General features: G+C 53.3%; 1 protein-coding gene across 3 annotated transcripts in view; it reads right to left on the bottom strand.

Annotated features, from left to right (window-relative positions):
- Positions 1 to 22,932, bottom strand: part of BBS9 (Bardet-Biedl syndrome 9) — a 282,920-nt gene extending 259,988 nt beyond the window's left edge. Inside the window, exons 1-4 of one of the 3 annotated variants that reach the window (XM_031952936.1) lie at positions 21,699 to 22,932; positions 20,218 to 20,368; positions 18,771 to 18,835; positions 12,952 to 13,065 (exon numbers count right to left, since the gene is read on the bottom strand). In XM_031952936.1, coding sequence (XP_031808796.1) covers positions 12,952 to 13,065; positions 18,771 to 18,835; positions 20,218 to 20,368; positions 21,699 to 21,810 — 442 coding nt within the window. In that variant the 5' untranslated portion in view covers positions 21,811 to 22,932. The remainder of the gene's footprint in view (positions 1 to 12,951; positions 13,066 to 18,770; positions 18,836 to 20,217; positions 20,369 to 21,698) is intronic. The other 2 variants (XM_031952951.1, XM_031952944.1) reach the window with 2 other exon arrangements.
- Between the last annotated feature and the right edge of the window lie 3,195 nt (positions 22,933 to 26,127).

The raw sequence follows: 26,127 nt of genomic DNA, 5'->3' as shown, positions 1-26,127 counted from the left end.
CCATGTAGGGCATCGGGAATGAGAATGGCCAAAAAGTATGCAGAATATTCCAGGCCAATCCCTTATTTTCTCTCTCACAATATTTAGATAGCTAACAACCCCGTCTAATGTGCCAAGCCTGGGGACAAGCTCAAGCTGAGTCTCAACCTTCAAGGGGCTCCCCCACTCGTGTAAGTAATGAGGGACACAGAAGTGGGGCTCCCGGAGGCAGTGGCTTCAGCTCCCCTGCTGTGTTAGTCCTAGCATCGGTCTCTCACATCCCTAGGCTCACCATCACTCTGCAGCTCCTCTTCCTAGACAGGTACCAAGATCTCCTCCCTGGTCTCCACTTTGCACAGGGAAAGTAGATCATGAGTTATCGCAGCAGTACCACGAGCGCCCATGTAGACCGAGGCATGGTGGTCACCCAAGCCTTTTCATCTGGCCCTCGGCATTCCCTGAATCTGCTATCCATCCTTCGTGATGCACCAGAGGCTCCAGACAGCCCACCTCAATATTCCCAAGTGCAACTGAACCACAGCAAAAAGCAGCAGAGAAATGCCCAACAAAATAAGTAAAAAGAGCATCAGAGACACCATTACATTTTAAGATGCAGTCACAATGCAGCCTGTGGGATCTTCCTGGACAGACTGACCCCGCTGCCCAGGCCCATTTCCTTCAGGAAGATCTACTGGGTAAGTACAGCAGCTCCGGTCCAAACCATGCACACATACTAACAATTCTAAAAATTGAGAAAGGAACAAAAATAGATGAGTAGGGCCATTTCTTAATGAAGTTCAACTGACACAAAACTTTGCCAAGTTCCATTATTTCTGAGACTTAAACTCTGGAGGTCAATTAAATTACCTTTTACATTCAATCTTGAAGGAAGCAATTTAGCATCTTAAAAGTTTAAAAGAAACACAGGCGATATTGTTCTTTCATTTGAAACCTTTTTCCAATAATACTGAAACGCTTTGCTCTCATGCACTTTTATATTTTAATTTCCTTTTGCAAAGGTTAGAATGTTGGAGAACAAAAATACCCCCAAATATAAAAACCTCTTATGTTTGTTCAGTGCTCTGCAAAGTGCTTTCACATCCATAAAGATCCAAATATGTCTAGTCCCGGGCTCTTAAAAAATGTCTCCCAGTCAGTCAGCGGTCGATGTCACCCGGCAATCCGGCACGAGAAGCCGAGGGAACCTCCACGACGGTGCCGGAGGCCTCGCCCTCGCTCCCACTGCCAGCCCTACCCACCCAGCGAGCTTTGGCACGTTCCTCCCAGCAGCGGGACGCCTTCCTCCTCACGTCCCGGTCCAGAGGCTCTCCCTCACACCCCGAAGGAAGCAAAGGTCATGATTCCTGAGTTAGACTTCTGAAAACTGAAGCAAAAAGGAGACAGAACTGGCAACAGCTCATGGCAAAAAGGAGAAAGCGGAGGCTTCTGAGCCCCAAGAGGGGAGCATGGTGTTACCTTCATAAAGGAATGGCTAATGCCCGGAGCCAGTAGAACGTCACTTTGACCTCCTGTCCCTTCTCCACCGGAAGAAGTGGAGAACACTGGGGACATGGCAGACCTCGACCTGTGCCCAAAACAACTGGAGGCCTCCTCTGATCCTGGGAGCCAGACGGCAGGATAGGGGTTGGTTCTGAACAGACCAATGGAGAGGCCGGGGCCTACTGGGAGGAAGGTCTTTGAGTTCCCAAGGTCCCGTGCCACTGGACATTTTCATTACTGCCATGGATGAGAGTGTTGATGATGATGTCATACCCACACAATGGCAGGAAGAGCCAATGTGGCCACTGATGAGAAGCCGCCAGAAAGGTCCTCAGAGTACGGACTGATGGTCTGAATCTGTGAGAGGACTTCAGCAGGAGTAAGAATCCCCAAGATATGGGTTTCAAAGTACGGACTGCCCGATTCCAAGGCAAGGAAGATGGGGGTGGGGCGGGGATGGGACCAGGGATGGACTGGACCTGGGCCGTCACTGCTCCGGGAGGAAATTTGGTCCTACCATTGCAGGCTGACATCTAAATAGCCTTTCCTCTGAAAAAGATCTGGGCATTAGTTAAGAATGTGCCCACAATCCCCCCTCTGCCCCAAAAAGTCAATGTCAACTTAGCCTGAATTAAGTCTTCTTTCCTTGGAAAGACCACACCGGAACCGTAATCAGGCCTGGGCAGTATATTATGGAGCGTCACTGTGCAAGGAAGGCCCAAAGTGGGGGTTGGGGGGGAAGGGGGAGCAGGCCCCTGGCTGAAGATCGCCCGCTAAATGAAGAGGCCAGAGGAGCGAGGGATGAGGGTCCTGGGGAAACTGTCTTGTTCTAAACTAAGGAGAAGTAAGGCTAAAGCATTGGAAGGGCTGCCACAGGGAAGAAGGATCAAATGTGGCCTCTGCTTTAGGGACACACTGGGAAGAGTGCTGAGCTGGCGTCAACAAGACTCACCTTCCTGGGTTCAAATCCAGCCTCAGCCACTTCCAAGCTGAGTGAGCTTGGGCAAGTCACTTCATCCTTCAAGCCAAACCCCTGCAGAATGCTTGCCAAGAAAAGCCCAAATTGGATCACGGAGAGTCAAACACAACTGAAAAATGATTGAGCGACAATTGCAAGGCAGAACTATGAACTTTAAGTGGAAATGCAAAGAGAGAGCTTTCATTTTTGTGTAGGGAAACTATCCAAAAAGGGAACAGGGCAGCGTGGGAAGAGCAGACAGAGAAGAAGAGGGTTCAAGCCCGGCCTTGGATGATACTGCACTTGTCACCCTGGGACTCTGCTCAGGCCCCACTCTCAGATCCTACGTTACAGACAGGCATGCTGCTATCGGTGCCGGCGAAGGGAGTTTGCTCCAACCTCTGCCTGATGATACCAGAATCCTAATCACAAAAAGATGGAGGACACAGTGTCAGTGGCGGGGAGCTCTTCAAACCCGAAAGACCCTCAGGCTGGCCGGCTGCCGGGCAGTGACCACACAGGTTGGACGAGGTCTCTCCCTGAGATTCTGGCCCTGAAGCTAGCCTCCCCCCCTAGAATGTGAACTCAGGGCGGGAGGGCGGTAACAGGGTTTTTGCATTTTCTCTAAGCACTGAAAAAATTCTCTTGACATTAGACCTTCTCTCGGCCATGGCATCTTCATCTTAAAAATGAGGAAATTGGATCAAGAAGGCAACATACAAGGAGAAGGTGTGGGGAAAATCGACACACTACTGCATTACTGGTAGAGCTGTGAACTGAGGCAGCCATTTTGGAGAGCAATCTGGATCTATTCCCGGAGGGCTATAACATTGTCCATCCATACCGGCATGATCAGCACTATCTCTATTGGGTCCGTATCCCAGAGATCATTTTAAAAACAGGGAAAGGACCCACATGTGCAAAAATGCTTGTAGCAGCCCTTTCTGCAGTGGCAAAAACTTTCCGCAGTAGAAACTGAGGAGGGAACGGCTGAAGAAGTTGTGGTGTTTGAATGTCAAAGAATACGACCGTTCTATAAGAAATGATGACCAGACTGGTTTCAGAGAAGCCTGGAAAGGCTTACATGAACCAGCACTGACCGAAGTGAAAAGAATCAGGAGAGCACTGTACATGGTAACAACGCTGGGCGACCATTAACTACGACAGACTGAGCCACTCTCGGCCATGAAATGATCCAAGACGACCGCAAAGGGCTCGTGGAGAAAAATGACCTCCACGTCCAGAGACAGAACCACGGAGTCAGGGTGCAGGTCGAAGCAGACTCTTTTCACTTTGGGGGTTGTTTTTTTCTCCTGGTTCTTCCCTTTTTCTTGGTTTCTTTTTTTGACAAGACGACTAGTTTTGTTTTAAATTAAGGAATAGTAAGGTTAATGATAACATTTAACGTGACTGTGTATGTGTGACGTATACAGGATTGCTTGACGTCTTGGAGAGGGAAGGGAGGGAAGGAGAAAATTTGAAACTCAAAATCTTACAAGAATGAACGTTGAAAACTATTTTTATATGTAATTGAAAAAAATACTATTAGATTAGGGAAAAAAGAAGTCAACATATATTTGTAATTGTGTTGATTGAGTGCTGAGAGCACTCAATCAACTATTGTGTGCTGAGAGCACTGTGCTGCATCTAGGAGGAGAACAGAGGGCGGAAGAAACCTATTATAGCTTAGATAGTGGTCTTTCCAATCACCACACTGCTAATTCTAACAATCTGTGACGTGATCTTGGAATCAACAGGCAATAAGCAAAGAAATTGAATTAATTCACATCAAAAGAGGTAAAACTGGGCAGGGATTGGGGGGAGGGGACCCATGCCAATATGCCTAAGGAATAAATTTAAGAAAACCATGACTCTTTAAATCATGGCCCTAGTTAAATGTCAGCAATAAACGAAGGTGAATTATTCTTTTTTTTTCTTTCTTTATAGTAAATTATTTACAATTATATACAAAATAAGGAAAAACTAAAAAGAAAAAAAAGACTGAAAAGGAAAGAAATTTTTTAATTGTCATGTGCCCAACAGAACATCGGGGGATTCAAAATATCCAACAATAAATTTCCATTTCAAGAAAGGATATATACTAATAGAAAAGATCATATTCCTGACTTTTCCTTGGCTTCCTTGTAGGTTATTCTTTTGCTCTCTGCGGCACACTTTTTACTTTATTCTTTTTCTCCCTTCTTCTCCCCACTTCTCCCAAACAGGCTACCATTAAGCACAGACAGATCTATATACCTAGGGGCAGCTAGATGGCACAGTGGATAGAGCAGCAGCACAGAAGTCAGAAGGACCTGAGTTCAAATCCAGCCTCAAACACTTAATACTGCCTAGCTGTGTAACCCTGGATAAGTCACTTAACCCCAATTGCCTCATGGGAAAAAAAAAGATTGATATACATATGTGTGTATACACACATACATACATTTATCTATATACTGACATATATACACATTTCTATACCTTCACTTTTACCCATATATAAACATGCATCCTAGACAATATTATTATGGCTGATTTCTCTCTTGATTGAATCTTTGACTTTGAGCCCTTTTTTGGTAATAAATTCTATTCCTGATTTATTTTCTAATAAGCAAAACGTTTAACAATAGCATGGGACAGAAAGCCCTGGCTTTGGAGTCTGGGTAATGGAACCAAGTTTAAAAAGTCACAGAGACGCCTCTTGATAATCTTCCCCTAGGGACTGAATTCTTACACAACTCCCACATCCAGGAAGATTACATATGGAAATCACATTGTTTAGCGGGTCCCAGAGCAGGAACTTCACAAAGAATGGTGTGCACTGGAGAAAACCCGGCACGGGGCGAGAACTGGGGGGTTACGGTCTTGGGGGCCAAAGTTCTCCAAGATTCCAGAAATTTGTCCTAGAAACAGGAGAAAGTGTCCAACCCAGCAAAGCCCTCCCAAGGGTGCTGCAGAAACAGGCCGGTGCCCTCACTTCGCTCCCTCTCGTCAGGGGCCCTTGGAGGGCGGCTTCGGGGAGCAGCTCCCGGCCCATTCCCCATCCCCCAGAAAGCCCACAAAAAGGCCGGCTGTGTTATGCCTGCACACTCACCCAAACACAGCCTATCCACTCAATCTCTGGATGGCGATCAAAGGCTCCCGATGGCCCGGGGGAATCTAGACTTTCAGCTACGGTATGTGCCCACTGATAGGTTTCTCCGGCCCAACATTTCAAACAATCAGACGTTACCACGGACTGGAAAGGAGCGGATTATCTAGCGCCGCCACACGATTAGATGGACGGCGGCTCGCTGAGCCTCCAGTCGGCTATTTTCTTTGGCAGGCCTCGGAACCCCAGGAATTCATGAATTTTTATTTATGTGACAATCTAATCCCATACAAGCTCATGGTAGTCACTTCATTATTTTTTAAAATATTCCTCAAGCCTGGGATTTATTATTTGCAAAAATCTCTTCATCTTGTGGCGACGTGGTAAGGTCAAAAGAAAATCGGATTGTGAGTGAGAGGCCAATGTGGGGCCGAGTTTCAGCTCTGGGCCCGGCCTTGCCGCTTCCCTAGAGCTCAGCCTTCTCTTGGTCCAATAAAGGTAACTGCAAAATAGCACCTAAAGGCCCCTTCTGGCTCCCATGCCCATGATCCCCTCCGGATAACTAAATGGTAAACACGCTGACCCATCCATATGTTGAATTTTCATTCCATAATCTGTCCCCCCCACTTACTCTGTACAGTTTCCCTAAAGGGAAAAAAAAAGTTTCTCATAAAAAAAAAATATGTACATTATGATTTAGTGAAATGAGAGCATTAAAAAGATTAAAGGAAAAAACTGTCTTTTCTCCAATCTACAAAAAAAAAAAAAAAAAAAAAACGGAAAAAACAGAGAAACTAGGGACAATATGTTAAATAATAAGATTCTTTTTTGTTATTATTTTTATATTTAAAAAAACATATTTTAGCCATTGAGTTAGTGAGCAAGGCAACTTGAGAAGTCCATCCCCTGAGGTACAATGTGCCAATGGAGGTCACCCTGGCAGCCATGTGGCTAAAAGATTCTCACTACCACGTCACGGAGGACTCCCTATTGGCTTAGATGGTTTCAACAGTGTGTGATCAGTCTAAAAAACAGCCTCCAATTGTGAGTATCACCAATCATTCCTGCCATCCACCTATGGCGGCCCTGTCATGGCAGAGGGGCTTTGCTCATCCGAGATGGAAGGGCCACAGTGCAAAGTCCTGACTAGACCATTCTAGTCTCTTTGCCAAAAAAAAAAAAACCCATAGAAGGGTCTGGCATGTTATGGTCCACAGGGTAATGAAGAATCGCATGCGACTAAACAACAGCAAGCACCTAATGTTAACATAAACATCTATTAGGCACCTACCATATACAAGACCCTGGGACAAACAAAGGGATTACCACATACACTGCAGGAGATTCAAGGCAGGTTCAAGTCCTCCTAATCAGGAAGACAAGACAATAGGGACAGAACTGGAATGTGAGCGAAAACACAGCGAAAACTGTCCTCGGCCTGCTCCTCTGTAAAATCCCCCAGACTGGAGTTTGGCCTTTCCCAGCCCCACCGTTGTCCAGTGTAAGCTCCAAAGATCACATCAAGCTGAAGGCATGAAGGAGGCGGCCTCTGGCCGGGGCCCCAATGGAGGCCTGAATGGCGCTAAAGAAGGCTGGGAACATGGTGCCCGAGGGGCCAAGCCCAGCTCAAGAGACTCGGAGCTGGTTCACAGGCAGGGGCACGAGGAAGGCCCTCCTGGAGAAGCTGTCCACGCTCTGCCTCCCTTTGCTGACCTCCTGCTTGACAGAACCCCAAACCTCAAACCAGAGAACCTAACAGAGCCCCAGAATTCTCAGTCTAGAAGGAGGCCTCCATTTCAAATGGGGTCACAGAATGTGGGCAGCCCCCACCCCGGGGAGGAGGGATGGCAAGAGCATTCTAAAGGAGCTTTGAAGGTTAATTATGAGCATGTAAAAAGCATGTATTCCTGCTGGCAGCAGGAGGTCTGGTGGATAAAGCACAAGCCTGGAGGCAGGGAGATCCAAGTTCAAATCCAGCACTTCCTCGCTGGGTGACTCAGGGCTCTCACTTGCCTCAGTTTCCTCAATTGTAAGTCCCTTCCAGGTTGCTGGAGGATCAGACGAGTCTCTGACTATTAAATGCTTAGCGCTGGCACAGAGTGAGCACTCCCTAACTGTGCTACTGGCTATTACAAGGTCATGAAGAAATGAGAATGGGCTGAAGCTTTTCAAATATGCAAATGTGATTATTGATGCTAAAAAAACGCAGACTTATCTTCTACTGGATTACTTGATAAAATTGCAAATAATCAAAGTCTCCCTAACAGGAACAACCCTTGGCTCTTGGACCCTTTCATGCTGGGTGGGGCAGATACCGAGATGATGCCCAGCACCGCTCTAAGTCACCCATGTGGCTCCTAAGCCAGACCCCACAGCGCAATCAGGGCAGGAGGGAGGAAGATGGGAAGTGGGCAGTTGCCCCCACCCCCAGCCAACCAAAGCACTCAAGACTGGGCTCTCCCTCCTCAGCTGACTGCCTGAAAGTGAGGTGGCAGAGGGGCTCCCCCCCAGGGTCCCAGAGCTGAGAGAAGGGATCAGCTCGAGATGAGGATTACTTTTTGAGTCAGTGTCATCAGGCACAGCTGAAAGATGATGAACATATGGACACAGCTGGAGGGGGAGGGGATTTTTTCCACCAGAGAGGGGCTCTTGGGTCCTTGCCAGACCCACAGCCCCTGGGCAACATGGTGACCATCTGGGCCCTTTCCCAGAAGAACGAGCTTAGATGTATGAGATGTAGCACTGATGAAATCAAAGCAAAAGGCCCCAACCCAAAACATGACCCAAGAGAGGCAGAACAGGCCCAGTCAGCAGGCAGGGAAGCAGAACTGTGAGCTCCCTGACCCAGGGAAAGCCCGGGGCTGGAAGAGCCAGCATCTACCCAGCTCTGCCACGTTCCACAGGCCTTTCCCAATGTTCTCCTGGAGGAGGATAGAAGAGGCCTGTGGGAAGCTCAGGGTCTTACCTCATTACACTGCAAGACTGACTGCCTAGTCCTCCCATCTCCCCTCTGACTGGGGGGCAGGGGGCGACCACCAGCTGCAATATCTGGGACTTCTCTGGCCCTTTCCAAGACACCTCTGCCCCTCCCACCCCAAGTCCTTTTCAGCATCATTTTGGGACAAGAGATGGGGCAGGGACTGTCTTCACCTTGATCTGTATTTGAGCCTCCAGCACTTAGCATGGTGCCTGGGATGTAGGAGCCATTTAATAAACATTGATTAAACGCCTGTGCTTAATGTTAGCAAGATGACTGACAGAAAGGTAGATATCTACAATAAGCACACACACAAACATACAGCGTTCCTGTACAAACACAAATGTCACATGTGCGTGAAAAAAGGCCGGCAAAGCTCCTACCTGAACCACGTGAAAATGTACATTTTTAACAATTTAAAACTTCTCAAAAATTAATCCACATCCTGTACCCGAGAGTTCCGACTTAAAGTGAAGACCAATCAGGAATAAGGGCTGCTGGTGAGATCCCAGAGGAAGCTGCTAGCCGCTGCCCAGCCGGGCAGCCTTTGGCTCCAGCAATAATGCCCACAACGAGTGTTGGCATAGTATAGTGTACTCCTCCCACTCAAATGAAAGTTGAAACAAATGTCAGAAAAGTCAGGGGGGGGATGGCTCAGGCCATTGAAAATATGAAGAAGGAAACTAATAAGTCAGAAAAATAAAACTAAAATGTCTAAAGGAAGGAAGATGAATGAAAGGGGGGAAATCATATAACTGTAAAGAGGCTTCAATACAGCCTCACAAAACCCATGTCCCATCAGGCGTTGCTGATCAAGAAATTAGTTCAGTAGGAAGACAGGACACAGGAGACATGGTGGGACAGAACATCACAGAGAGCAACAGCAAGGGGGCCAAGGATCCCAGGCAGTTGGAATCCTTGGCCCCACCTGCCTGGGCCAAGCAGCAGGCTATTGTTGGCTAATAAAAACCTGGTGAGTGAGCAGCCGGGGAAGGTGGGATGACATGTGTTGTCCAGAAGATGGCAGCAGCTGATGGCCATATACACACTTGCTTTACTTATTCTGGGGTGAGCTGAGAGAGAGAGAGCAAAGGAGGGAGAAGGGAGGGGAGAGAGGGAGGGAGAGATGGAGGGAAAGAGGAAGGAAGGAAGGAAGGAAGGAAGGGAGAGAGGGAGGAAAGAAGGAAGGAAGAAAGGAAGAAAAAAGGAGAGAAGGAAGGGAGGAGGGAGGGAAGGAAGGAAGGAAGGAAGGAAGGAAGGAAGGAAGGAAGGAAGGAAGGAAGGAAGGAAGGAAGGAAGGAAGGAAGGAAGGAAGGAAGGAAGGAGAGAGGGAGGAAAGAAGGAAGGAAGAAAGGAAGAAAAAAGGAGAGAAGGAAGGGAGGGAGGGAGGGAAGGAAGGAAGGAAGGAAGGAAGGAAGGAAGGAAGGAAAGGGGAAGGGAGGGAGGGAAGGGAAAGAGAGGGAGAGAAAGAGAGAGAGAAAGAAAGAAAGAAAATAGAGAGAGAAAGAGAGAGAGAGAGAGAGAGAGAGAGAGAGAGAGAGAGAGAGAGAAAGAAAAAGAGAAAGAGAAAGTCTCTGGCCCTCTTTAGGGCCGGTGCCCCCAAGCTTGCCCACAATGTAGAGAAAGGCTCATCAGTTGTTCGGCCCAAATAACAGACAATAGTTGAAAAGGTCAGAATCACAGCATAAGCCAGCCTCTGTGTGCAGATTGAAGCAACTTGTTTGCACTTTTTTGTTTCCGTGGCTTTTCCCTTTTGATCTGATTCTTCTTTCACAACCTGACATGTGGAAATCTGTTTCAGATAATTGCCCAGGTTATAGCAGATTGCTCCCTGTCTTGGGGAGGGGGAATGAGAGGGATGAAGAAAACATTTGAAACTCAAAATCTTATGAAAAATGAATCCTGAATACTGAAAACTATCTTTACATATAATTAGAAAAAATAAAATACTATTACCAAAATAAAAAAAAATGAATTTAAACTTGGCAATAGCAGAAAGTGATTTTTTTATTAAGAGAGGATATTAATTTTGGCTGTTCTTCAGTGATTTCTATATTCAAGAACCTCAGGAATCTCAAATACTTATTTTCTCATACTGAATTATATGATGAAAAAGAAAATCTTTTGAGTTTTATGACAGAAATTGTCCTTCCAAGCAACCCAGAGCACGTCTCACTGGGAACATCCTCCCCACCAAACCCACAAACCTCCAACGAGGGTTTTGGTTTGGAGTCTGTTCAGCTTCTGGGGCCAACACTCGGCAATCCCCAACCAAAACTAAAATGCGGCAAAATGAGTATAAAAAAGGGAATAAAAATCAGCAACCCTGGAATCAACGGATCTGTGACCTTGTCCCGTGGCTAGACCCTCTGTCGCTACAAAGTGCAATCAGACCAGGAGTTTCCACTCTTTTGCCCACGTTCTCCTGCCAACCTTGTCGGGGACTCTCTCTGAGACCGGCTCACAGCACCAGAAACCACAGTGGCCATCTGCTTGCTGAGTCCTGCTCCCCACCCTTGCCCATCATGTGCTTCCCTGCTTCAGCACTGGAAGGAGCCCGCCAGAACCTCGGAGAACAGGCGGAGGGGCCAGACGAGGCCCAGAGTTAAAGGTCATCCCAGCTTCTGCCCACGTAAGAAGGGCAAAACTGAGCCCAGGTGCCAAACAACGGGAAAACCGGAATTAGGAATTTCCCTCTGCCGCTTATTCCCTTTGATTCAGTGAGCATTTATTAAGCTTCTATGGTCTACAACTTGGGCAGCCCCAATGGGGTCTTCTCTTGTTCACATTCCAACACCGAGCAGTCCCTCAGTTTCCAGACCCCACGAACCCTAAGCCCGGAACATCACAGACGTCTGGGGAACGGGAGCCGAGCCAGGGGAATAGCAGACACTTTCTCTACAACCACCAGCTACAACAAAGGCACGCAACACTCTGGTAAAGAAGAAAAAGGTCCAAACGGGTCCAGAACATGTGGTTCCTCCTACCACAGCCACAACCAAGTGAACTCACACAGCCGCCTGACCCTCAAGCTCCCTCTGCGGTCCCTGGCACATAGTAGGTGCTTAGTGGGTGCTAAGTGATTAGGTGAATCTCATTTTGGGGGCCTTTCCCCCAATCTGACCGCTTTTGTGGCTGGAAAATCCTTCCCCTAGAGGCAAACCAAGGGAGACTTCGCTGGGATCTTCAAGAGGGTCAACCTCCAGGGGAAGGAACCCAGTCAGGGCCTTCGCTCTCTTGAGGGCACAGCCTTGCACTGGTGGACCCAGGAGCTGGAAGGACCCTTCTCTCCTCCCAGCTTCCTGCCAAAGCCAGCTCAAAGCCTGTCTTTTGCAACCAGCCTTTCACACTAGAGAGAGATGCAAGGCTCTATGTGGACATAGTTACATGCCCGTGTTGGTTTACATATGCATTCACGTGTGCACAGCATGTTCACACCTGTGTGTGCCCATTTGTACACATGGCACACGTGTGTGGCACGCTCCTGCATGCCCATATCCACAGATGCATGTTGTGGTTCTATAATTATTTGCAGCAGACCGGGAGCTCTCTGGTACCTTTCTCAGTAATCTCAGCCTTAGTGTGGGGCTGGCACGCAGTAGGTGCTCCATAAATGCCATCAGGAGCTTGGGCAGCCCTGGCTGAGCCCTCCAGAGCACGGGGGAGCAAGCAGGCCGAGGCCTTCGCATTTCCATTTTCCAGTCAGAGACCTCCGGCCTCAGGAAGCCAGGACCAGGCTCTGGGCCCTTCTCTGCAGTGGCTGGGCCAGTGCTGCTCTCCCCTGGCAGCCAAGCCACAGGACATGGCAGTGACCCCTCGTACCCCCTTCTCTGAGACTGGGCCGGCTCCAAGCTGGCAGCCCCAGGCTGGGGCTGTGCTCCCTGCCAACCCCTCCTCCCCCCGTCCCACAGAGGGTCCCAAAGGCCAGGGAGGGGAGCAGGGCCTGGAGCCGCTCCCCCTAATGAGAGAATGTGGGTGTCAGGGGCTGCCCAGCACCCAGACAACTGGACTCTGTGCCCCCAGAGCTGTGGCTGCTTGGAGAGGCGGCCCCGGGGGCAAAGCGGGCTCCATGGCCCAGGTTGGACATAGGGGCCAGGCTCAGGAGAGACCACCAGACATGGACTACTGAGTGTCTTGCAGGCAGGGACTGTGTGCAAAGCTGTCTCACTTAAGTGGGATCTCTGGCGAGAAGGTTCCCTTCCTTCTCTGGTCTGACTTTGGGTTTCCTTCGATGGCCAGAGGGAGAAATAAATCATCACTAACCAGAAATCCCACAGGCTGAGACAGACTGTTTTCCGTTATTAGGATTTAGCGGAATTCTACATGAACATCGGAAGAGCAGTGGAAAGGGAAGGACTCGCCTGCCTGGGTTCCATGGCCCACATGGCCAGCCGCTTTCACGTGGCCTCGTTCTGTGGCCGGCATTTAAAACAAGAGATTCCTTACCTTTGACGCCACCAAAGGAGCCGTAGGTCATGTTGCAGGCGATCCGCTGCAGGTTATGTTCGTACATGAGCTTGACCTGGTACTGGTTCCCATGTTCCACATTACCCAGGGTTCCTACAAAAACCAAAAATCACAATTTTGTATGTCATAAGAAAAGATTTAGGCAAATGATTCCTCTCACTTCCTGACCCATATCAGAGACTTTCATTTCCCAGATTCTGGGAATGACACAGAAAAATGGCCAAGCGTGAGCCCAGTCAACCAGAATCGGGCCGACCGTTTCCTCCCTTGTTGGCCTGGGCCTGCAGGACTGCCGGATGAAAGGTTCACAGCGGACGAGGGGGACGCTGCTTCCCCCAAATCCTGCGAGCTCCAGCTATAAAAGAAGTCATTAACTTTCCTTGGAGTAGTTAGGAAAACATGAATACCGAGGCTCCCAAAGGATCTGAGACCAAAATCCCCACTTCTTTCCACACAAGGCTATTGTTCCATCCCTCACAAACACACCTGAGCCCCTCCCCAAGTCTGCTCTAACTTATGGGGAAAGTGCGTCAGCTTCCGCGGATGAATAAAGTGAACCCAGAGTCCAAACCGCTCCAGCAAAGAGCCTCCTTCGAAACAAAGGTAAAGCGCACACCACGAAGTCACCCCAAGCACGCGACAAACAAAATCACCAAAAGGGGCAAAACCAAGTGTGAGGCGCTGCCGAGAAGGTGCGGGCTCCTCCCAGGCCATTCATTAAGTACCTACTATGCGCCCCGGGCAGCGGCGGGAGCAAAGGCGCACAGGTGGCGCTTCTGTTCTCCCGGGTGAATCACAGGGAGGGCTCTGAACACAAACTACACTCCAAGGATGGACACGGGGAGGGGAGTCAGTGGGCTGACGGGTCGGGGGCCCTCACATTTACACAGGGCGGCCAGCCGGCCAGGCTCAGCCCCAGGCTCCCCAAAGGGAAGCCCACAGACAGACTAGGGGAGCGGCCGGCCAGCAGGGGCCCTGCCTGATTTCTGGCAGGAAGGTTCCTTTTCTTCCTGTTGGACTTTGGGTTTCCCTTCAATGGCCAGAGGGAGAACCAGATCATCACTAACCAAAAAATAACAAGAAACGCAAAGTTTTAAAACCCAAGTGTCGCTCCCCCCCCAACGGGTGGTTTTCCTGACAGCTGAGACCCCCCCTAAGGTGATGCAGCAGAGAGCGCATCGCAGGGAGCCCCACAAACCCTGGGGCTTCAGTGAGCGCCCCATAGGAGGGGGTCCCTCAGGCACCCCCAGGGACTCTCAGCCCAAAGGCTAGCTTCCCGCAGGGTCCCCTGCCAGACCTTCGGGCATGCCCATTTGGGGGCACTGTTCCTGGAGAAATGAGGGGACATATCCCCAACACCCAAGGAGACAATGAGGGCCGAGCCCCACACTACCAAAGGATCAATCACAGGGAAATGCCACGAGAGATGTGGGGGCTCAAGGGCCAATCCAGCCCCGGACTCTGGCTGGCGGGTGTCCCTCAGACCCCAGAGGACATCGAGGGGGGCCCTTAATGGATGCCCTGGGCCCTGTAGTTCAAGTCGAGAGCCGTGGGGGGTGGTCCCCGCCATGGGGTCCTGGGTCTGCCAACTGCTCAAGGAGGAAGGGCCCGAAGAGGAACCACCAACAAGCCCCCGACCAGTGGGAGCCAGGATGCCAATGTCCCGTGCCCAGGAAGAGAGATGCCCTCTGCCAGGCAGCTGAGGGTGGACGGAGGGCACTGAGCCCCAGAACACCCAGAACATCTCTCCCCAGTGAGCTCCTGATCACCCAGATAGCACCACGGGGGGGGGGCCAGCCGGCACCACGGAGAGGGCATTAGCCCCAAGAGCGAATCCAGCCTCACCCACTTACTGCTGGCGACACTGGGCAGCTCACTTAACCCCTAACTGTCTAAAAAAGAGGCAGTGATTGCTGCCATCAGGGCTGTTTCCAGGTGCCAGCCAAAGGTGCAAGCTGTCCCAGCAGCCAGACCTCCACCCCAAAGGGTTGGGAGCAGCTTCCGGGCCGGGACACCTTCCTGCAGCCACAAGGAATCCTTCTGGCCCGCCGCACACAGCAGGTGCTCCATTAATGCCTTGTTCTCTCTCCTCCCCCTTCTCCTTATCTAGCTCAGGTCCTCTGGCTGTGGTCCTGCACCCAATCTGCCCCAACATCCTCAGACCAGGAGACTGGACCAGCTGTCTCTCCCCTCTCTCATCTCTCTATTGGTCTCTTGGTCTCTCCCTCTCTCTGTTTCTGTCTCTCTCTTCCTCTCTTTCTCTGTGTGTGTGTGTGTCTTTTTCTGTCTGTTTCTCTGTCTCTGTCTCTCTCTCTATCTCTCTTATTCTGCCTCTGTCTTTCTATCTCTTTCTCTCTCTCTCTCTCTCTCTCTCACTCTCTCCCCCTCTTTGTTTCTCTGTCTCTGTCTCTGTGTCTCTTTGTCTCTCCTCTGTCTCGTCTCTATCTCTCTGTCTCTGTCCCCCCCACCTCTTTCTTCTGACTGCAAAGACCCCCACCCCCATGCTTACTCCATGACGGGGACAGGCAGGGAGGGAAGCAGCGTGCCAGGATGGTCCTTCCTGGGTGCTCCTGGGGAGCAGCATGGGTTGTGGAGGACCCGGGGAGGACTGCACACGAGGGCCCGGGGAGGACTGCACACGAGGGCCCGGGGAGGACTGCACACGAGGGCCCGGGGAGGACTGCACACGAGGGCCCGGGGAGGACTGCACACGAGGGCCCGGGGAGGACTGCACACGAGGGCCCGGGGAGGACCGCCCCTAAGGACTCATGAGCCGAAGACAGCACTGATGGCCGGCTATCACTGGTGATACGCTGGTCCTGGTGACATCCTGCCCCAGAAGCCGATGTCCGTACAGGGTAGCTCCCATGATGCTCTGGGCCCAAGCACTGTCCGGAGCCGGAGGAGAAGGCCCCAGCAAGCAGAAGGGAGATTCCCCCCTCCCAATCCTCCCCCAGCCCCGGACAAAGGGGCCATCTCTGGGCCAGGAGAAGTTGGAAGCCTGGGAATAAAGACCAAGGCCACTAGAGGGCGTGCGTGGCCCACGCCGGGGAGCGGCCCTCTCCTCAGAGGCGCCCGGTGTGGCCTCCCACGAGCTGAGGGGGGGAAGGCCCCCCAGGGAGCGGGCGGCCTCCGTAACCGGCCGCTGAGAAGAAAGCTTAGGCCCAATTACGGAAGCCGGGCGCCAGATGCCGTGGGCCCCAATGGCCGCCCCCAGTGAGATGCGGGGCAGCCGGAGCCCACACACAGGGCAGGGGGGGGGGGGGCGTCAGTGGCTCCCGGGAGCCCTCCCCGGGGCCTCGCTCTGGGGCAGATGGGACCGACGGGCAGGGAGGGTTCCCAGAAGGGGAGGGGGGAGGGGGCGAGCCGTGGGGCGCTCCGAATGACCCGGGCTCCTCCAGAAAGAAAGGCGGGCGCTTTGTGGCCGCTCTCCCAGCCTCCAGTGTGGCCTCCGGCCCGGCTGCCCGCAATTAACGAGCCGGCGGGTCCCAGGTGCGGCGGGACCCTCACAATGCCCAGCGGGCCTGGGGGGGAGGGGACAGGGGGCGCAGATGCAGCCGGGAGCACAAAAGGGACGTGGTAGAGAAAAACACTCAAGCATCCACAGCCCCGGGGCCACTGTGCACATCAATGCCCAGGGACGGGGCAGCAGCCACACAATGGGGGGCCGGCACTCTACAGGCCCAAATGGTGCTGGTCCCACCTCCTCCCCAGGCCATGGGGCTGCAGGATCCGGGCCGTGGATCCAGGCTCAGGGATCCAGCTTGTGCCTCTGGCTCAGGGATCCGGGCTCATGGAACTGGGCTCGTGGATCTGGGCCCTGGAAGCCTTTGTCAGTCACTTCAGCAAGGCCTCGGACTTGGGCCCCCCAGCCTTCCCTTTCTTTGGGGACATACGTGTGAGCACAGGGACACACATGTACAATCTGCACGCCCACAGACACAGGCTCACCAAAAACAAATACAGAGAACATCAGGGGGAGGGCACCAGAGCCTGATGAAGCTCCTACTATGTGACAGGAGCAAACACTGGGATAGAGAGCAGCTCCAACAGCCCCACACTCCATGAGCTCCCAGCCTGACGGCGGGGAGTCCTACAACAAACATGGCGGACCTGGGAGGGTCCCAGAGGACGGGCTGGTGGGAAGGGGACCTTAAGGGAAGCCAGGCAGAGACTGATGGACAGAGACACAGGGAGACAGAGACAGAGAGACACACTGTGTGCACACAGAAACTTGCAGAGATTCAGACAGAGACAGGGACAGAGAGGAGAGAGACTGACATTCCAATCTCCTGTTAGGGGAAATTGGGACCAGGGCAACACACAGAGGACCTGACCTGGGCAAGGAAAAGGGGAGGGGGAAAGGACTAAGCATTTATTGAGTGTCTGCTGTGTGCGGTAGCTGCTTTTATTATTCCCATTTCACAGATGAGGAAACTGAGTAAGGGATTAAGGGACTGGCCCAGGATCCCACACTTAGAAGTATCTGAGCCTGGATCTGAACTCGGGTGTTCCTGCCTCTAGGCCCACAGCTCTCAAATCTGGGGCCGGGGAGGAGGGGCAGGGAAGAAAGGGGACGGTGCCTGTTCTGGCCACGTCTCACAGCAGCTGGTAGAGACCCGGGGGTGTGGGGCTGTCACAGGGGGAGCCAAGGGCAGGCCACACTCCGGGACCTCACCTACTGTGTGAGGGCTACGCTGGTACAGGGAGGATCAGACAAGCCACAAGCACTTATCAGGCGCTGTTTGTGCCGCACCTGTGGGTGTGTGTGTGTGTGTGTGTGTGTGTGTGTCTTTCTCTCTGTCTCTGTCTCTCTCTGTCTCTCTGTCTCTGTCTCTCTCTGTCTCTCTGTCTCTGTCTCTCTTCTCTTCAGCCTCTCCCAGAGAAATCAGCCAAAGTGACTAAGGGCGGGGGCAGCGCCCAAACCCAGGCCCGGCCCGAGCTCAGTGCTTTCTCCCCAGCAGGGCCCCCCCCCCCCCGCCCCGCTCCCAGCACAGCTTGGGCGCTCCCAAAAGCCACACTCTCAGCCGGGCCCCGGGGGCCACACACAGACATCCCTGCTCTGCCCTCGGGGCTGGGACAACAGCCGAGTCATTTCTGGGAAGGGTCTCGGCCCAGCCAAGGACTGTGGGGCCCGAGGCTCAGCCGGGGGTGGCGGGCCCAGGAAACGGCCGGCAGAGGTCAGGGGACAGGCCGGGCCAAGAACGTCAGCCCAGAGGGCAGTTCGTGGCTCCCGGATCTAGAGCCTCCCAGGCTGGTGCTCCCCTGGGGAGGAGGTGCTGTTGCTATTCCCACTTTACAGGTGAGGAAACTGAGTGAGGAGGGACTGAGGAGGCAAAGGGAAGAGAGCGGCCCCTCTCGGACTGACCTCCTCACTTTACAGACGAGTAAACTGCGGCACAGGGAGGATAAGTGACACAGAAACTATTCAGCAGCAGCGCTCAGGGGTGGGCTCAGGCCCAGTGGCCACCTTACAGAGCAGGCCAGGTCCTGCAGAAGCCCAGGATCCTGGAATGGGTCCCCCAAGAAGGCCCAGCTGAGCCTCTCTCGGTCTCACTGGAACTATCCACTTCCCACAGACACTTCAGGGCCCGGTCAGCGCCAGCCGCCCTCATCATGGGGGGGCGGGAGGGCAGCCTAGGGACAAGCCCTCGGGCCCAGGCTCCAGCCAAGCATCAAAGCCATCTTAGGAGAAGAGGCTGAGCCCGGAGCAGGAGGAGGCCGGCCTCCAGCCTCCAGCAAGCCTCCTCGAGCAGCGAGACAGGCGCTCCAGGGGGCCCAAAAGCCGGGCTTCTTACCTGAGACGGAGTAGACACAGAGCTTCCGGGAGTGCAGCACAGCCAGGTGGAGCAGCTCCGTCCCCCTGCCAAGGAGAATGGCTGGGTTACAGGGGGCTGGCGGCAGGGACGGGCCGCCCTCCCCTCAGGGAACAAGCCTCTGCCTGGGACGGGGCCATGCCGTGCCGAGAGAGAGATAGAAACAGCCCCCGCGCCCACCCCCTCCACCCCAAAGGGCTGGGACCCAACAAACAGCCGAAGGGCCGACCCCCAACCCACAGGCCTGCTCGGGACACTCTGAGACAGACACAAGTCACAGACAGACACAGACACACAGAGACAGACATGCACACCCTCCACAGTCCCAAAGTGGAACCCCCTCAAGTGTCTCTTCCCCTCAGGTGCCCCCTCCCCTTGGCTGGCCCCCCACCTTTAGGGCCTCTCCTCCAGCCCTGCTCAGGGCTGGCTTCCTCATGGATTGGGCCCTGACACCCAGGCAGCTGAAGGGGCCCACCTCCTGCCCCTGGCCAGACTCCGAGGCCCCAGCCCGTCCTTCCCTCAGCTTGGGAACCCCTTGGAACCAGGTTTCTCTGGGTCCGCCTGTCCGTCTTCACCAACGCCGACAAACCCGACTGACAGCAATGACAGTAAGGATGCCCATAATGATGCCCATGGGAAGTCCCTAGACACCCCCTCTCCACCTGCCCAGGAAACGCAGACTGACCCCATTTTCCCCAGAGCCTGTATCTTTTCTCCTGCAGAGGCTCGATGGGAGCCAGGTTTGTGGGGGCCGGGGTAAGCCGGCCCATTCCTGGGAGCTCTGCGGCTCTCGGGACACACGTGTCACCTTGTGGCCAGGGCGGGGCGAGGGTCCTGGCCCGAGAAGGGCGGCAGCCTCATCTTCCCCCCTCTCCAAAGGGCTTTCTCACCCAGCTCCATATACGGGACAAACACCCACTTAACAGGGTCCAGGTGCTCCAGGGGCCCCAAAGAAACACCAGTTGTTTAGCTCCCACATTCACAGGGACATTGGCCATTCTCCCAAATGACTCCATGTGCAGGAGAAGCCAGAAACCCTGAGGCTGGGCCCGGGGCCTCGAAGAACAGACTTACAGACCGGGGTGTCCTCCCCTCCTGCAGGAAAAAAGGGGCTGGTTTAGACCCCCCCATTAGAAACTAGAAGGTGACAGCCCCGCCAGGTGCGCCCAGTTATCTCTGTCTCTTTTCCTACAATTCTGGGGGCTCCCAGCTGCCTTGGAGGCCCAGCTGGATTATCAACCCTGGGCAGTCACGCGATCGTGTTTGTACGCCCAGGATCCAGAAGCTGGGCCCGGGAGCCCAGGAAACTCTCTGGGCTCACAAAGGGAAGGAGACTTTCGGGCCCCGGAAGTGCCCGAGCCTGTGGGAGCCGAAGCTTTCATCACCACAATTTGGACGCTGACCACCAGGACTCAGCTCAGCTACTTACGAGACAAATTTCCCTACTTCCACCTGGAGGATGGGCTCTCGCAGATGGATCTCGAGGAGCAAGTCTTCGGCCTGTGCGCCATCGCCCACTTTCACGGGGTGTGGGGAAAAGATCCGGAGGTAGCCCGTGTAGCTGCCCACGATGATCTTATCTAGGACAGAGGAAAAGACATGGAGACGAACTAAGCTGCAGCCCAGAAGCCCACTCTGCGTGCGCACCCGCACCAAGGAGAGACTCCCACAGGCTTCCCGCGACTGAGACGCCATCTGAGGGAAACACGCGGAAACGTGGGGTGTGTCTGACTGTCTGTGGCCCCACTGGGGTTTCTGTGACACTGGAGCGGTCGGCCATGTTCTTCTCCGGCTCATTTTACAGATGGGGAAACTGAGGCAGCCCGAGTTAAGGGACTTGCCCAGAGTCCCACGGCGAGGGAATGTCTGAGGGCGCTGTCCTTGGCAGGAACGCCCCCCCCCCCCCAGAAATGGCTGTAAGGCGTCCATCCCTGACTCCACGTGGGGCTGACGGCAGGCGACCTCTCGGCCCATCAGCAGCAGCGAGTCCAGCACCTGTTTGCCTCTTGGTTCAGTGCTCACTCCCCACCACGGGAGGAGGCTGGTCAAGGCTAAACCGTAAGAAGGCCCCTGGAGCTCCGAGGGGGGACAGTGTTGGCCATTTTCTACTTATAAAGACACCTGGGAGTGGGCCCTAGGCCTTCAATGGCCTGAGAGCAGGGAATCCCCCGCTTGGCTGCGGCCGCCCAAACCAAGGCACTCCCAGGGAAGATGGCAGATGAAGAAACAGATCAAGGAAACCGAGAGGTGGGCGCAACATCGGGGAGGCTTCTCCCCGTCCACAGCACCAAGATCCTCAGGCTGCAAACCAGCCCCCGGCCACGCGAGCCGAGCTGCCGCGATGCAAGAGCCATAGAGCGCCCAGCGCCGAGGCTGGTGAAGCCCCAGGGACAGACTGCGCGGGACCCTGAGACTCAGAGCAGGCTCAGAGGCAGGTTCCAGCCCAGGGGCCTTGGCTCTCGGCCCCAGCCCCACAGCCCATCCTGGATGCCTGCAGGGGCTGCCCTGAATCCTGCCCTAAGCCTGCCGACGCGCCAGCGCCCTGCACCCATTGGCATTCCCGAGGCTTCCCTATTTTGATGGGGGCCGCTAAGGGCGCACCCTCATGCGCAGAGCACAGGCCCAGAGTTGGGACCCCCAGACGCCAGTCAGGTGACCCAGGCCCAGTCACCCGACCCTGCATCTCCTCATCTGTAAAAGGGAGGGGCAGACCACATCCCCACCAAGAAAATTCCAATGTGGCCGGAGACCGGAAATGGCCCAAGAGCCCCTTCTGACCATTCTGGGACTGAGGGGCCCTTTCCAAGCCGAACCCCCCGGCTTCCTGATCCCCCAGTACCAAAGAGACTTCCGGGGGCCGATGGCCGCCCTGTCCCGGGACCTCCCACGGCACCTCCCGAGCCCGCTCACCCTCTCCAGTGCAGCTGTTGTCCACGTCGGCCACACACAAGCAGCCCTGGTCAAACTCCTCCTTCTCTCCCAGGACGGTCGACCACCAGTCTCGAGCTTTAAACAAGGACATTCTCCTTCAGCCTAAAAACAAAAAGTCCAGGTGAAATCGACCCTTCGGGGTCCCAGCTTGTCTCTGGGGCCCAAAGACTCAGAATCCTCCGATCCAGGGGGGACAGGGAGATGGCAACCCCAAAGGTGCAAAACCTGCTGGGACCATCAGCACTCCCAGTGACCGCTCCGGCTGCCCCGGGCTCGCCCTCCCCAGTGCTCCCACAGCTGTGGACACCAGCACTTTAGGGTCCGCACTGATGCGCACCAAGTGTCCTGCAAAGAGCAGCCAGGGTGATGGTGGCACAATAGGAAGAGACTGTGCAAAAGGGATGCCCAGCCGTGCCACAGAGCCTTGGCAATAACTGCCCCAAAGTGCGTTGGGCCAGTCAGGCATGGGGCCCAAGGGGCGTGGCACAAAGGACGTGGCCCAAGGGACTTTTCTTTGGGTTGCAGTGGGTGGTGTTTGAGGTTCCTTCCAACCCTAACAAATACAGACATTTCAGAGAAGTGGCTGCTAGTCCCCAAAATGTTCCCCAATCCTCATGAAGCCCCGCTCTCCCAAGTGGGAAAAGAAGGGGCAGGAGAGGTGGGCCCCAAACTCCCCACGATCTCAAGTGAACGGGAGACAATGTTGCTGAACCTCACAAAGCTCCTTCCCCACAGACAGGCGCCTGCGGCCAAGGGGAGGGCCGGCCTCCTCGGCCTTTCGGTAAGATGCGGAATCCCCTCTGACACTGTGCACATCAAGCGCACCTGGGAAGCGACCTGGGAGGGTCAAAGGCCCCCCACAAAAGGCCAGATATGACCGGCCACCCTCAGCCAAACGGGGCGCAAACACAGGCAGCCCAGGCCTCCCCACCAGCATCAGCTCAAGCCTTCCACAGGTGCTCACAAGTGGCTCTGTCTGGTGCTGAGGGTGTAAGAATTAACCACCACCCCCCCACAGGGTGCTCCCACTCTGGAGAGGGAGGGGGAACAAACCATGGGCACAGGCCACCTGAAGAGGAGAGAGAGAAAGGATTGAGGGAGGAGGAGGCCTCGGAGCTGAGCTTCCAGGGAAAGACATTTATTCCAGACATGGGGGATGGTCAGGAGAGGCCCCATCCCCTGGGGGGAGGAGCAACCAGGCCGGCGGGGAGGAGGGAGACAGAAACCTGGGCATTCTCAAGCAGGGGACTACTGAAGGGGGGAAAGGGCACGCCGATAGGAAGGAAGGGCCCGGGCCCGGGAGAACCGCGGGAAGCCCAAGGGGGGAGGCGGCTGGGAGGCCTTGTGAAGTCCAGGCAAAAGGATGGAGGAATGAGGGCGTGCCCTGGGGAAAGCCTTCAGGATAGGTAAAGGGGCCCAGTGGCGCCCCTGCTCAGGCAAACAAGCCAAAGCAGAGTCTGCGAGGTTCTCCATCTCAGGAGCAGGGCCGGGTCCCAAAAGGACGGGGGTTAAAACCCAAACAGGCCGGGGAACTCACAGGGGCTGCCACGCCAGGGCCAGGCATGGGGGCCGGCACACTCCCTCCCAACAGGGTGAAAACCCGACAAAGCCCAAGGAAAAGCATCCCAAGCACTAAATATCCAGAAGAAGTAAAGTGAGGCAGAGTTTGAAAAAAAAAAAAATGAGGACCCTCAAACAGGCAGTAATCGGACTTACCCAAAAATTGGAGTCCGGGGGCTGTGAGAATAAATTGTAAAAAGAAATCACTGACTCCATGAGACGGTGAAAAATAACACCGAGAAAAACCAAAAGATCATGGAGAAAGAGGAGGAGAAGGAGGAGAGGGAGGAGGAGGAGGAGGGGGGGGGGGAGGAGGAGGAAAACAGAAAGAAGAAGAGGGGGAAGAGGAAGAAGAAGAAGATGAAGAAGAAAAAGAGGAAGAAGAGGAAGAGGAAGAAGAGAAACTGTAAAGCATTTGATATCGAAAACTACTAATGGAGAATTAAAAAAGAATAATTTAAGATCAACCCAATTCTCCTTGAAAATCAAATAAAGAAGGAAAACTAGGAATAAAAATTAAGCCTTCAACCAGGGGAAAAGGGCCAAAAAGCCGTGGTCCTAAAGGAAATAATCTCCAGCACATCATAAGCAGAAAGGAGTCCCCAAGGGAAAAGAAAATAAGCTGCCTGCAGGATCCCAAAGGGACCTGGAGGTTTCGATTTGAAAAAATAATTTATTTCAAATCCAAAGGACAGGTGAACAGAATCCCCCCGGGGGATTGCCCCAAGGCACACATTTTTAGACAAGGGCCAGGGCAGGAATTGTCCTGTTCATATAACGGGACTAGTCACTGAACGGGCACCAAACAATGAGGAAGCAGTGACAGCTGGGGGGCCACCAGAGCAATCCTGAGGAGGGGCAATGGGAGAGATACTGGGTAACCCGCTATCCAGGCGGCAAGAGCAACTCTTCCGCTGGCCAGTGCCCGCCAAAGGCTCCACTCTCCTGGCGCCCCCACTCTTCTTTCTGTGGGACTGATGAAAGAAAAGGGACAATGTTCTGAGACACCCCAGGTTAGCAGGCTGCCCCATTAATGAGGGCCAAAATTCTTGGTCTTAGCACTTACTCTTTCATTGAAGATTTGAAAAATTGACCTAGAAACTATAACCATTTGAGTTTGGAAAAGCCACAACAATCAGCCCAGGAGAACCAGAATTGGGTTTTTGAGAAGATTCTACAGCCGGCCCAGAAGCCTCTGAAACAAGGGCTGACCTGGCAGCAAAGCCACGTTCCGACGTAACTTGGCGGACCAATCTCAATACAAAGTCGCATTAATTCTGAGCCCACCCTCCCCAGGGACTAAAGTAGCATGAAAGAATGTATACTTTTCAAAAGTTGGGGAGCCATGTTTGGTAACCCATTTTGGTCAGAGCTTCTAAGGGAAGATCTCTGCTGCTAATGGTCTCTGGCACTGGGGCTCTGGTCACCAGTGGTCGCAGTAAGGGAGCCTGCCAGAACTGGGGCTACAACTGAGAGTGCTAGATAAAGGCACCCTGGGATACCCAAGAACCCTGAGGGCTAAACGTGGCCAACTTCACCACCGCTGACTAGAAATATTTGTTGAAAAGGGTTTGCTTTTCTTTTTTCCTTTCCAATGGATGGGTTCAAGGTAAGGAGTAAGGCAGAAAGAAGAGAAAATAAATTGTTGTTCATTGAAAAGCAGAGATTAAGTTTCTTTAAAAAATAATTTAAAAGAATAAAGTGTGTGTGTGGGGGGGGGGAGAATGGCTTTTCAATGCATGAGAGAACTTTTGACCATTTCTGAGGAAATCACTGAGGAGGAGCTCTGCAACGCAATGCAAGAGTCCAGAGAAACCTAGAAAATTCAATGTATTTAAACAACTGAAAGAAACCACATGATGAGCTAATGGGAGTGTTGTACTGGAGGAGAGGAAACAAGTCGTCCTTCAGAACCTCCATGACTTAGAGGGGTAGCAAGAGCTAAATGAGGAAAACAGAAGTTCTGGAGGAAGGGATTCCAGTCGGAAGTTGGGAAGAAAAGGCGAAAGGATAAAGGAAGGAAGGGAGAAGCGAGAAAGGAAAGGGGACAGGATGGAAGCCAGGGGACCTCTCTCCTTAAGTGAACCAGACAAGGGAAGGCTGCGGGGCAGGAAGCCGTCCCTGAGTGGGTGACTGGGAGGAGGGCAGGGGGCAGCACCCAGGAGGGAAACACAGAACAAGCGAGAAGAGTGAGGCAGACACAGAGGGGCCTGCAAGAAACAGCCAGAGACAATTTGGGGCACCTGAGAGAGCAGGGATGGCACAGGATGAAATGAGAGCCCGAGCACGATTGATACAACAATGGTGCAAAGAAAGGCAGTTCTGAAAAAGACCCAGCTACACACTGACCAACGTGGGCACGGTGTCTGCCGGACAGCCGTGGGACCCATCTCCTGTCAGGGGGGCCGTTTCTGCACTCGGCCTGGGAGGGCATTTATTTTGTTTAAGGATGCAAACTTGGGCCAAGGGTTTTATCCTTCTTTCCAATTAAGATGGAGGTGGGAGAAAGAAAAAAAAAAAAAAATGAAATGCAGTTAATAGAAAATTTAAGTTAAAAGAAAAAAGCCAGAAGATGGATGATTCATGGCATCCTCCTGCCTATAAGGAAAGGCCCCTTTTTAAGGTTTCTAACAGATACTAGTTTTAGAAGGCCTGGTCTTCCCAGCAGAAGCCTTGGGCTCCCAGCATCCCTTGCTCCTACTGCCTGTGGGCTCCGCCAACCTTGGTCTCAGTCCCTTCATCAGTACAGTCAGGGGATGGGCTTCCCCACTCTCAAGGATGGGTAGATGGTGATGAGAGGAAAGGAGAGGGGAGAATGAGGAAGAGAACGTTTGCCCCAGATTTCTGC

Source organism: Sarcophilus harrisii, chromosome 1, assembly GCF_902635505.1.
Source record: "Sarcophilus harrisii chromosome 1, mSarHar1.11, whole genome shotgun sequence".
Lineage (NCBI taxonomy): Eukaryota > Metazoa > Chordata > Mammalia > Dasyuromorphia > Dasyuridae > Sarcophilus > Sarcophilus harrisii.
Note: the sequence above shows the minus strand (reverse complement) of the source record. Positions and strands in the feature narration are given on the sequence as shown.